Below are 13840 nucleotides of genomic sequence, written 5' to 3'. Positions count from 1 at the left end.
GCAATCCTGGGAACTGAACACAAGACCACATCCTTGAGCTACATGTTCATCCTCAAAACTTTTTCTCCCTTGAAATCCTGAGGCAGAATCTAGCTAAGTCATTCAGTCATCCAGGCTGACCCTGAACTCCTGCCTTGGCCTCATAGCCAGAATGATAACGCTGCATCGTCACACAGGGCTTCAGCTTCTTATCCATTATTCGGAATGGCCTTTCTTGATCACCCTGTATAACATGTTCTTGATTTTGCTTCCTGCACGTTTTAGTCATTCTTCAACAGGTAACACAATTTGAATGGGTTTTTGTTGTTGTTGTTCGTTTGTTTACTATCTACCTTCCCCAAGTCAACAAAGACTATGAGGATAAAGATACCTCTTCCATATTGCTTTAGCCTCAGCATAAAATAGGGCCAAGAAAATTTTAGAAACTCAATAAATATATACTGAAGGAAGGAAAGGAGAAGTTAAGTAAGAGGGAATTTGTCTACTTTTCATTTGTTTTCATTCCACATTTAATGGAGAACTTCAGAGCTCAAAGACAGTCAAATAATGGCCCCTATTAGTCTAGGGAACAATAGACAGAATCATTGGACTTAAGTGATTAAAAATGGTCAAGTGTAAAATGTGTTTCAGGTTGCACACTTCCTCTAAATCAGAGGGAATAAATGAAACAAACCAATATATAAACATACCATTATCTGTAAGGTAGGCTTATAGCATACTATTGTATGTAGTGTGCTACTGTCTTTTACAAAGTCTTTATTTATAATATTAGTTGTACAAGAAGGAGAAAGGTGCTTGCCCTGTTCAATGTTGTGTCTTTGGCATTTAGCATAGTGTTAGGAATATAGTGGGTTGGTGAACAAGGGTGATTGACAAAGTGAATAGAAATTCAGCAATGTACATTTTAGTCACCTATATCTTCAGGCTTCTGCTTTGCCTTCCTTTGTATATTTCTGATACATTTTACTGTAACCTAAACATTAGTTAACAATCTGCAAGCAAAATTATTTCAAATCAGAAAAGAATAAAACTGAATGAAAAGATCTCTCCCTCCCATATGGCTTTGCACAGAGGTTTTTGGTTGGTTGTTTGTTTCACTCAATGAATTGTGCTGTGCATGGGACTGGCAGCTCTTTCAGGAGGAATTCTATCTTGGACAGGGGAAATGTCCTACTATAAACAACCTACTGGCAACAAAAGTACCTGGAAATTTCATATTAACTGTGATGGATATTGTGAGGACTACTTCCTCGCTCACATATTTTTGATTTTTAGAGCAGTAAGTTAACTCTGCTGGCTCTGTGTTTTTACTCTGTAAGGATTTTACATAAGGTTATGCACAATGTGACTGAAAAGTTGTTTCCTCCCTCTTCACCATGACAATCACTTTTACTCATGGTTTCAAAAATAAAACTTAGCTTAGTAAAAATCACTGTACATGTGACCACTCTAAAATGATAAGATGGAAAAATATATGAAAAAAATTATTTCTCGAATCTTAAGATATCTGTCTCATGTAGTTTTCATGTTGAGGATGAAAATGGCTCAAAACAAAATCAAAAGTAGTTCAGAAGCTCTGAAATCAATACCTGTAAAGAGTTAGAAAAACAAGTCTGATGTTTAAGGGATCTAATGAGATTTACGTGGGTACAACTAGCTCTGTGCACGCATAAGAGAGCAGTCCACAGCTGGGACAAAGGGCCTACTCTGAACAAATACATTGAAGATAATGATATGCAATATAACAACCATTGTTCACTTCCCATCATCTTGTGTTGAAATTCTGTATCATTTTTATGGTTTTTTTTATTTTTTATTTTTTTCTCTTTAAAATAAAAAAAAGAAAATTAAACAAGAGCAAAAAAAGACCCAGTCACGCCAGTACTCTGGTCTCAGATTTCTAGCTTTCACTATTGGGTGAAATTTCTGCCATCTACTAGCCACCCAACCTATGATATTTTATTATGGCAGCCCAAAAATTCTAAGACAATACCATTGTTTAGATCCTTTCCGTAATGTATCAGGATTAGCCTATGTGACCATCAGTCCACGGTATAAGTAATGGTGTATAATGTTCGAGATTTCACTGTATAAACTGATCTCTCTCAATCTATCTCCTCTCTCTCTCTCTCTCTCTCTCTCTCTCTCTCTCTCTCTCTCTCTCTCTCTTTCCTTCTCCAACCTCATGAAGATATCACCATGTCTGGGGAGCTCTAATTCCACAACTTGATTGCAATCTCATGAGATCCTGACCCATAATCACTTAGCAAAACTACTCCTATATTCCTGTTCTTCAAATATTGTAGATGAGTACTATTTATTATTTTAAACTATTAGTTTTTGGGTAACTGGTTATGTAGACAGATAATCACTACAAAGACAGATAATATCTATACCAGCAAGTATTGTTAACAACTTTATTTCAGTGTGTAATTTGGGCAGATGTCTCTCTGCTGTGGAGCGAATGACTTGGAAGAGAACTGGTGTCAGAAAGGTGTTTTGGGTGGCTGATATAAAAACCTACCTAACAGATGTTGGTTTTTCTAAAATCAGATCAGTGAGGTATACAGAAAAATGATGAGTTGGTCATGACCTTGAGTAGTAAGAGATGAACTTGAATTTTTCCCTTTCCTCAATATTCTTCAGCAGATTCAAGTCATTGCATTAATTCTCTGCTGATAAAAATAGATTGACTCTCAAGACTACCAATCCAAAACTGTTGTGAATAATGACTTGAGTAATTTTGCTCTGCAGTTTAGTTTCAAAGATTCCACATTCATTTTTGAAAAACTATTTCTCTTTACACACAGTTAAGGAAGTAGGTCTTAAACAGGCTCATTCAATGGTGTTTATCTCCTCATTAGGTCCTAATCCACACTGGTAGTGATATTCTTGAGTTTGCAAATATGATATGCTTTAAAGTGAATTAGTAATATTAGGAATTCTACAAATTTAAATATTATCACTCAATTTGATTATCTCATGCAAATTAAGAGAGGGGGATAAGCAATTCACATTTTTTTCTAATTAGAAAAGTAAGAAAAATCATTTTCTAAATGCTCCCAAAGGGCTGGGGATTTAGCTCAGCGGCAAAAGCGCCTGCCTGGCAAGCGCAAGGTCGTGAGTTCGGTTCCAGGTACTGGAGAAAAACCAAAAAAAAAAAACAAAAAAACAAAAAAAAACTCCCAAAATTTAGAGTTCAGCAAGAGGTTACTTGTGCCTCTAGACTTATCCTTAGGAAAGAATGACTCTATAATAATAATAAGAAGAAGAACCCACAGAATGGTAGAGTGCTTGCTTAGTATGTGCAAAGCCCTGGGTTATATCTTCTGAGTACAGCAGAGAGAGACATGAATGTTCATCTTTGTAAAGAAAACCCCAAGGGATGCAATAGTGCAATTCTGGAAAACATCAGCAGTGCTACAGAAGGAGGAAGTTTCTCCATAGAAACTGTGTGGTATCCATCTGCACCACCATGAGAGAAGGCCTCAGCCTGTAACCATCTGTCACCAGACAGTAAAAGTTAAGATCTTTTCTTTTTCCTCATCTTCTAGCTTCCACCCTAATCATGAAAAAGCCAAAAGCAGCGTATGAGAGGAAAGAGAGCCTGAAAAGTAAAGAAAGAAGTTCAGGCTGCTGATGTCTTTGGCCAGACCTGAATGGAGAACAAGAGACTAAAATTGAATACAAAATTGAAGGATTAATTTAGATGAGACTTTGACACCAGAACATGGTTGACTCTAAACCCTAAAGTGAGTGGAAAAGCTTTGGGATTTACTGAGATGTGATCCAAATGTGGGGAAGATATATTCAACAGATGATGATTGAGGTCAAACATAATTCTTAAGACCATATCCTCCTAAGTCCAGCTTTATAATAAAGCAGTTGTAGGGAAATTCAAGATTAAGTATCATATCAAAATAAAGCATAAAATTAAGTATCTGAATTAATATTAACATTTAAACATGAGAATAATTCTATTATCATATACTTTCCAAATTTTAGAGGAAAATATTGTATTAAGTTACTATCTGATAGATATAAATCTTGACCATAATCTTAAGGAACTTTATAAAAGTTACTTACATGTAAAATAAACTAAAATATATAAATGCTTAGAATTTCTAATAACTTGGTCATAAACTATGGGGTTTATAAGAGTTATAAAGTAATAATTTAAATAATCTAAAATATTATTTAAGGAATTTTTAGTTCAGTTGAACCAAGAATTATCAATTTCAAATGTACGTATTTAGAAAAACTTAAGGAACATTTCATTAATTTATTTAAATTTTATAAAATAAAGAATTCAGACATCTATTAGCAAAGAGGAGAGCTGATCTGGTTCAATGGATTTCCACTGAGATTTATCAATATGTTGTATTTGTTCTAAAATTTAGCTTTTAAATTTCTCTCTTTTACTAAGAAGAGGAGAATCTCTTCTAAATTAAGAAATGGAATATATTTAAATGTAGCCTCTAATTTAAAATTCTTTTGTTTGTGCTTTCACTTTGAATTAACTTAAGAGCATTTCATAGGTACTCAAATTTTTAAATGTATTTTAAAATTATTTTAATATTTTTAAAGTGATATTATGTTTAAGCCGCAGATTTGTGAGCATGTTCATGAGTGTACAACTTTGTCCTTTTACAGTGATGATTACTTGCAAAGGTTAACTTCATTCCCATAGAATAAGTTGAAGGAGGGATTTGGAAGAACACAGGTTAAAAAAAGTAGCTGATAATTTATCAACACAATTACTACCATCTGTTCATTTACCATATCTCTTTCTAAGGGAATTATAAAGGCCACTATAAGAATATAGTTTTCATTAATACTAAAGCTTCCAGCACAATTCACTGTATTTCTTGATTCTGTAGTATCCACTTATACAGGCTTAAAGTTTCTGAAGTTAAATTCATTATACAACTGATAGTCATCTGTAAGGTAGTCACAGTTTCTATTTTCATTTTGCATTAGTCATATTAAATTTCAAAAATCTCAGAGAAGATATTCCACAAGGAGGTGAAAATAACAAAATAGATCTTTTTTATCCATATGGCTCTAAGATCTTATCTTCTATGTTCATAAGCAACTAGGTAGGAAGATTTTAGAGCCAAAACCATCTATGCACTATTGATTGGTACATTAAGTCTCTGTAAAAATAAAGTTATATAACACACTATTGCTTCATTCAGTAGTCCTTAATAGAACTCTTTATCTATTGTGCAGATATTTTTAAATACAAAAGAAAAATAGTCTTCAAAACATTTCAAAAATTTTTACTGCTTCAAAAACATTTCCTTCATTTTCAAGTGAAAATCTACAATTGACAGCAACAAATTAATATAAAACTAGTAACCAAGAGGAGACTGTCAGAACATTAAAGTTATACAATTAAATGATTGTGGATGAGTTTCACCTGGTTTGTGTATCGCAGGTCCTCTGCCCTAGTGCTTCACGTACTAAAAATCTGGTATCTTCCCTCACAGAACCATGACCCTGTCCTGTGCAGAACTTACTTGAGTTAAAATTCAATAATTATTTATATTGTTTTGTGACCATTGCTGATCAAATCATGCATGTGTTTGCTACTCTATGATAGCAGAAAATATGGCTTCAGCTGCTGGGTAATTATTCACCCAGTGTCTAGCGCAGACCCAGCTTAAATACTAGTGCTTTTATGAATCAAAAAATTATAGTATTACTTATACATTTTGTATATCTAGAGTTGCTTTTACCAATTTTGGATTTGTAAGGTGTTTTCAATATCAGTTTATAGAAAGGATGGTTAACCAGCAAAAAAAAAACCCCAGTAAACAAAAAAGCATCTGTGGTTTATTTTTTTCCTTTCAAAAAATACTTTAACTATTGACATGGTACATTTAATTTGTTCTGTCCATTTTACTCAAATACATATAAATTAATTGTACAGTTCATTATTTGCCTCACTATTAAATTATAACTTCTTATTCCTCTAGAAATTAAAGCTTCAGTGCTTTCAAATTGTCATCCTATAATAAACAAATCTATTACATAAATTTTGACCCTACAACTAAACTTGGGTTTGTGGCAGGTTTTCAATGTTTACAAAGAATTTTGCTTTACAAATATCACTTGTTTTCCCCCACTGTTAGGTTATTCATATGGCTTTCTTTATGAATGGGTGTAGAGTGTAATATCAGTACTACTTAGTTAGTGTTTATATAGTACTTTCTCTATGCAAAGTTATAAAAGGATTTTTATAATAACATAGAATTATTACCATATTTTGTGCTCTTATACTATAATACTATAGAGATTAATATTATTTAGGGTTACATTTTATTTTTACCCCAAGCTACTAATGTATAACTTTAAAAAAGCTTTTTATTTCCTTTTAAAAGATATGTATTCTCTACTATATGGAACAAATGAACAAGAAATCACCCTCCCAGTAAGGCAAAGTGGAGAGGCCTTTTGCATCTCAAAACAATCCAAGTGCTTTCTTATATTTAGAAAGAAAAACAGTGACTATACTTATTCAGTGTATTGTATGCCTTAAGAATACATTAAGAGGCTTCCCAGTCTTTCCTGATGAGTAATGTTCAAGAAGTCCTGAACAACGGGGCTGGGGATTTAGCTCAGTGGCAAAAGCGCCTGCCCAGCAAGAGCAAGGTCGTGAGTTCGGTTCCCGGTACCGGAGAAAAACCAAAAAAAAAAGAAGTCCTGAACAAGTTCCTTAAAAATCTTCATATGTCATCTTCGACAATTCTCAAAGGAGAAAATATTATATTCCTATTTAACTCACAAGTCTATTGAGAGAATAGGGCAGTGAATGCAAAATTTATTGTAAAAAGTAAAGCCATATCAATTTCTAGGAATTATAATTCATTTCTCTAGAAATTAAAATTTCGGCATTGTGATATTGTCATTTTATAGTAAATTTAGCCAAGTTGTGTCTTATATGATTGCGGGGATTGAAATATTGTTTAAAAATATCTATAAATTGCACATGAATATTTACAGATATTGAAGGCATAAGATTATTTCTACTTTAATATTCAGGATAACTGACTCAAATTTGTCTTTTATTTTGCTAGAAATTTCTGTAATAAACCAAAGGACAATGTTGGCCAAGTTATTCTGCAAAATTGTTAAATATAGATTAAGATCTCTTCTTTAAAAATGGGATGGATGTAATAAATTCCTGGGTCATGAATGAATTGCCAATTGAGCGGTTTACTTACATATATATGGTCATTCAAAAAATATATTTCCTAAATATAATTGTTTTAAGGTCTAAAGATTTCATTTAATATGCTTCTAAATTTGTAAAACTACTTAGTAGCAATCTATTTCTAAAGATTTCTGTCTACAGTTTTCAACAGTATATCATTTAATACTGTATAATCAATGGAATTGTATATCTCAAAATATTCTCATGATAGATTAGATTGGATTTTTTTATTTCATTGAATAGACCAATTGAATATGAGGTACCTGTCTAAATTCTATCATCTGAAAATAGCATCAAAGTATTATAAATACCAAACTAATACTTTTATATTTGGGTTCACTGGAGTGACAGTTATTGTGATTCTCCAAATTACTTTTGCCAAATTGACTGATCACAGCAAATTGATTAAAAATTATAGTTAGAGCAGTCTGGAAGTTTGACCACTATGGATATCTGTACAGTGTAATTGCTTAGAGATTCAGAATTTCAGGACTTCAATTCAGATGAATATACCAAATATGTTATTTTATTCAGGTAGGCATGAAGACAAGAACACATCTGGCTGGGCTTGTGCTAAATGGTAGAACATCTCCTTAGTATGCCCAAAGCTCTGAATTAGATCTCCAACTCCAAGAAAACAAAGGGCATCATAACAGATCTATATGACATCTTCAAAGTCAGGAAAAATATAACTACATTTTCAAATCTACCTTTCTCATATATGCATACACTGAACTCTATATACATTAAATATGTGTGTACTATCTTCATTACAACTGCACGTTAGTTATTGTCAACCACACTTGATAAATAAGGAAAACATTATGATTGGTTATTAAATGACCTACTTAGACCCAACAAATAATTGGAAGTTATATAATGTAATAAGTGTGTCTGTAAATAGATATAGGCATGCATACATAATGATAAATAAAATATACAAATATGTATACATAAAATAAAAGCTGGTTATATTTTGGATTTGTCACTAATTCTGTTCTCTTCTTTAATCAGTTAACTCACTAGTACTCTTTTTTATATGTAGGTGTATGGATGACCACCTTGGTGACGCTCCTTGAAGGAGGAGCAATTGTCTCCACTTTGGTGAGCTTGACCCTATTTCTATGTATTTATATGTACAGATCTAGACCCTTTCCTTATCCCTCAGTTGGCTTTACGCCATGCATATTGGTCTAGCCAAGACACTGACCACCGAGTTGTTCCCAAGTGTGAGCTCAGATGAGGCAGTGTGTTGAGCCAATGCTCCATGCTGTCTGCTGGGATTCAGCCTCCAGATAGAGGATATAACTTCCTGGGACTTGAAAGATTACACTTAAGAGCTGAACCACTGATCCCAACACATTAGATTCTATCTCAATTGTGTTATGCGGATTACTCTTTCTGCATATCTTTCTCTCTGCATTTGCAGAGGTGATTTCAGGCTTCCTATCTAGCCCAGCTGAGGGCACTCACCTACTTCCCATGATTCTCACAGTCACTCATCCTCAAGCCAGTCCTTTCTTCATGAATGAATAAAATCCAGGTTCAGCCTTGGGTGTCGGACTTTGTTCTGGACTGTCATCATTCTGGCTGGATTTAGAACCCTTTGGCTCCCCATAACTACAAATATGGCTTAATATCTTTATTCTCACCATGGGTTGCACTGGAAGTGGTAGATTGGAATTAACTCTCTAGAATTCCAGTAACTTTTCATGGCATTACAAATATAAACTTCCAGGGCTGAGACAGGAGTGGGAAGGGCTCTCTATATAGGGGCTTGAGTACTTTATTTATACAACATTTACACTAAGCATTGAAAGGTCTGACTAGTACAGGCTAGGAAATTGTAACAAATACTTACATGACCCTACTAACATAAAATTTACAAGAGTGATAAAGTCATTGAAATTAGTCCTTAATTTCTTTCCAATTTGGGTAAGATAAACCAAATTTTAAAATGTATATGACAGACTTCTGTCATTATATTCAATATTCCATAATTTAATCATTTTGAGGAGATGGCCTATTCTAAAATGATCCTAAAATATAAGAGAAATATTGATGTAGCTAATGTTTTAAATTAAAAGCCAATTTTTCATCTCCTTCTTATTATAAGTGTTTTGCCTAGATACTGATGAGTAATTGAATTGTGGGAAATTCTGGCTCATAATGTACTCCTAAACAGACTACCTGAAATACTATGTCTAAAACTAAAGCAATTAAATATGCTAAGGAAGTTTTTTCTTTTCCTAGAAATAACTATGTGAAGCATTTGTAAATGTATGGAGTAACAAGGTTGTCCTAATATGGTATACTGAAATAAATTACAATATTTATTGTAGAGGCATGGTGATAGTCTATAAAAGTTAAAGTCTGTATGAAATGTAATTATGGGATAAAATTAATCTTTAACAGCTCTTAAAAACTCATCTGAAACATTCCTATTCAGCAACAACTAAAAACAAAAAATATTTATGAATCTTTAATCCACATTTCTTAAAGAAAGAAGCTGATTACCTAAACCTCAATACATTTCTGCTCAATCTGACCTTAGAACATTCTATATTATAAGATGTTTTCTTTATTTTTTTAAAAAAAAGTCTTTCTTGGACTTATTCCTACTTACTATAAATAATGTTCTTCTTTATTTAATTTTTCTTCCAATTAGTATAGTTTTACTGAGATAGAAAGACGTTAAACTGAAATATGTATATTCCAAGTTTGTTTCACTATATATATATATATATATATATATATATATATATATGTGGAATATATAGAGTTTTTCAATACACTGACATCACCTTCTTTTAAGTACGTTTGGTTGATTCAGCCAATAACACCTTATATGTGGTATGAGTTTGTTAAGATTCTTTACACTATTCTTTATCCTTGTTGGGTCAATGTTACACTCAATGATTTACATGTAATTAAAAAGTTTCTGGATATAAAACTGATTCATTGTGTCCAACTGAATGATAAATTAGCAGAAACCAAAGTGTTTGCAAATATTAGCATGATGGACAAACTTTTGGAAATCAGGAAAGTAGAGAGCTATTTCTTCAGAGTGAGAGCTACTGGACTTGTTAAAAGTCAATATTCCTGTTTGTCCCTCCACCCATAAAGATTTAGAGTGATATAGTGTATGCTTTAGAAATTGTGCCACCTCAGTAAGTTCTCAGGTGCTTCTTATGATAGCATCACAGACAAGGTGGTGACAGTTAAGAAAATTTTGAGTTTCTGAAATTTATTGTGGCACTTCAAAAAAGAAATATTAGTTGTTAATATGCTTAACCTAGTGCTTTATTTTCCTCCTTGTTGTACATTTATAGAGAAACAGCCTAGTGAATTTAATCATTTACTGAGGGGAAAAAGTTTGTTTTTGAATCTTTTAAATTTAAAGTCAATTTAAAAGAAAATTTCTTCAACTCTCTATGTGATCTTATTACTATTTAGTTACCACAGAAGGTTTTTAGGGTCCCCAATTTTTTCCACTGACATGTTGCTCTTTCTCAGAATTCACTTTATAAATCAAAGATTCTATTTCCTTCTAGCCCTGTTCAACCATTCAAATGACTTTTTTATGAGATCGCAGCACACGAAACCTCTGATCGTGTTCCTGCACCAATCCTCAGTGATTCCATTCTCTCATGCTACTAAGCAAATGCAAAAAAAAAAAAAAAAACAAACAAACAAACAAAAAAAAAAAAAAAACAAAACTTATTGGAGAGTTCTCGTGAGGCTTGATTTCCTCTTCTTAAAAGTATTTTGAATGCCCAACTAAGCTATTCTTGTACAAATTGAGAAGTAAAATATATTTTCACATTTTAATTTTTATATCCTATAGGAATAAAATGATGAGGCTGTTATAATAAGGAGGCACCTTAAATACTACAATGTTATGAACATAAAAAAGTAAACGTTTTTGGCTAAAATGGTACTGTTAGAGATAAAATACATAAGAATATGCCCATCAAATTAGTCATAAAATTGTTTACTAAGAGGCTTGTAAAAGATATCTTCCTCCATATCTTCTCCAGCTTTAAGCCACAGGTTTCATAAATCGTGGAAATAAAACAATAATAAATTAGCAAGCAAAAATAAATTCTCTAATCTCTGAAACAGATAAAGATTAAAAACTAGACACATAAAAAAACTAGACACATTAAATTTAAACAAGTTTGTGTTTTTTTGAAGAGGAAAATTATATTTCTAGGATTCCACTAAAATATGTTACATATAAAATCCCTTCTAGAAAAAGGCCCACTCCCCCTGAGAAAACTTCTAAATCTGATACTTTTAATGAGAGTGTATTTTATTTTTCTGGTAAAGGAGTAAGATGTGAAAAGTGCTGGAAGAATTAAGAAGGCTCTGCCTTTGCTTTGAAAGTACAAAGTGAGGATTGTACTCCTTATATTGCCTTAACCTCTCTATCAGAAATCCACGTGTCCCATCACCCAGCCTAGAGCGGGAGGGCCCAGATATGTGGACTAGATGTTCTCAATGATATCCTCTAGCCTAGTTGGAAATTATGATGAAGTGTGTGCTGTTTACATGGGTAAATGAATATTGTGCCATACTGTGGGGAGGGATTCTCCTCTGGTATTCTTCAAGGAAATTAAAGAACCTTTACCTATAGAACGTTTCAGAGTACACACATGCTTAGGAGTTTACGAAGGCCTCCCCCACACCACTTTCATACTTAGTGCAGCAAGATCATAAGCATTAATGTATACTAGAGAATTCTGGTATTAAATTCACTGGGTTTAGCATGATTTTCAACACTAGCAAGGCCAAGTCTTTTCACACATATATTCCCCAGCCCAAGCCCAACAGACCCTTTCCGACCCAGAGAGGGAGCAGCAATAATCAGTGTAGGGTCTGCTTGTCTCCCTGGGCCTTCAATCGGGGTGTATGCGTGTCCTGTGTAGATTTTGAGGTCTAGTCAACCTGACAAGCCTCTTTCCCTTTGGCCCTACGCAGGTCTGCTGTCCTTGGTGCTGAACCATGTCAGGCTATCGTATTGCTGGGTCCAAGAGGCTGGCTAGAAAACCTGGCTGAGCAAATGCCCAGATGCAGGAGCAAGGGATACTTTATTATACAGAGACACAGCTGCCCCCGCCCCCAATCTCCCTCACACGCATCTCTCCGGTGAGCGCCAAGACCCCATTTGAAATGATCTCCCCCAGACCCCCACCGAAAAGCCTCCAGCATGGCCTCAAATGCAGGCGTGTATCAGCATAACCCAACTCCACATGAAATTGCAGCAATTTGAAAACGTTACTGCCTAACGCAAAGTCTTCCAAGAGGTTTGCTTTACCACTCCAAAGCAAAACAAATAAAAAAATCCAATACATTAATAAGTAAACAAACGTGATCATCCTTCTTCATATCACCCACTCCCGCCCGCCCCATGTATTCACTCTTCCCTACATTACAAACAAAAATCCTAGAAGAGGGTTTTAAATCTGGGTGGTCTCTACTGTTCCACATCTCTCCCCCTTCCCCCACCTCTTCAGAACAAAACGACGGTGAAAATGGCACATCTTACCCTGGGTAGAGAGATAGCAGAAGCAGAATCCACACCGTCATTTTCTGTGAAAATACAGGAGTCCAGTAGACGGAGCTTCCTATGCTCAATATATTTGGCGAACTCATCGCTTTCCCCCCCCTCTTGCTTCTTGTCTCCTGGTTGCAGAAAAAACCCTCCCCTTTGTATTATTATTATGCTTATGATTTGATGGTGGCTCCCCCCACCTGCCTCTAGTAGGGACCGTCACTGGGGAGGTTATCACTGCCAGCGTCAGGAATTAATATTCAGGGGGTAGAAATAAGATCAGCACAAACGCTTGCAGATAACATGAAAGCGTCAGCTCCTGTAGCCGGCTTCCAAGTGCTGGGGAATAATATAACTGAGCCAGGGGGAGGGTACTGGAAAGATTCACACGGAGACAAATAAGAAAGGGAGAGAAAGAAAGGCGCGCACAATCACGATGCTCACACTCACGCGAACTCCCCCAGGTCCATCGTTTTAGGTTAATTTATTGGCTGTGTTTTCTCTTTTTTTGTTTTTCTTTTAGGACTCTGTGTGTGTGTATGTATGTGTGTGTGTGCGTGTGTGTGTATTTTAAAAGGGGAAAAAAGCACTAAAGGCTCTGCGTGATTAACTATCAGGCAGCAGATTAACTATGAGGTCAAAGTGGAAGTGATGCGCGCTGCTGCAGCAGGAATTAACACATGCGTGGTATCTTGCCTGCGATTTTTAACCCTTCCCTGCGCATACAAACACCTAAGGACTGGTGCTTGTGGGGAAAAACAGACATTTTAGCAAGCCCAGAAACTGAATCACCAATGCCAGAAGGTTTATCTTGTCAGACCTGCCCAGAATACTTCTGCTAAAATCTTGCAGTTTTGGAAATCATGATCGCACTGTTGGGGGCGGGGAGAAAGCAGTGGGGGAGGAGTGGTTGTCTCTCTGTAAGCCATCCTGTGGGAAGAGGTGTCCGGTGAGTTTAGTTTGAATGAAGGGAGAAAAACATTGATAAAATCAAAAGGCACTGGAAAATTCTACGATCAGCAGGATTCTATACTGCCCTTCTCTGTGCTCTACCCTCAGTAAAA

The 13840-nt window shown here is 34.8% G+C and overlaps 1 protein-coding gene across 2 annotated transcripts in view; it reads right to left on the bottom strand.

The window, feature by feature from the left end:
• Nucleotides 1-13371, bottom strand: part of Gabrg2 (gamma-aminobutyric acid (GABA) A receptor, gamma 2) — a 90961-nt gene extending 77590 nt beyond the window's left edge. The window contains exon 1 of one of the 2 annotated variants that reach the window (XM_005376278.2): nucleotides 12771-13371. In XM_005376278.2, coding sequence (XP_005376335.1) covers nucleotides 12771-12877 — 107 coding nt within the window. In that variant the 5' untranslated portion in view covers nucleotides 12878-13371. The remainder of the gene's footprint in view (nucleotides 1-12770) is intronic. The other variant, XM_005376277.2, reaches the window with a different exon arrangement.
• Nucleotides 13372-13840: the final 469 nt, after the last annotated feature.

This window comes from Chinchilla lanigera, unplaced genomic scaffold (genome assembly GCF_000276665.1).
Source record: "Chinchilla lanigera isolate Chin_1 unplaced genomic scaffold, ChiLan1.0 scaffold00007, whole genome shotgun sequence".
In the NCBI taxonomy this organism is placed as follows: Eukaryota; Metazoa; Chordata; class Mammalia; order Rodentia; family Chinchillidae; genus Chinchilla; species Chinchilla lanigera.
The sequence above is the reverse complement of the archived record's forward strand: the minus strand, read 5'-3'. Positions and strand labels throughout refer to the sequence as shown.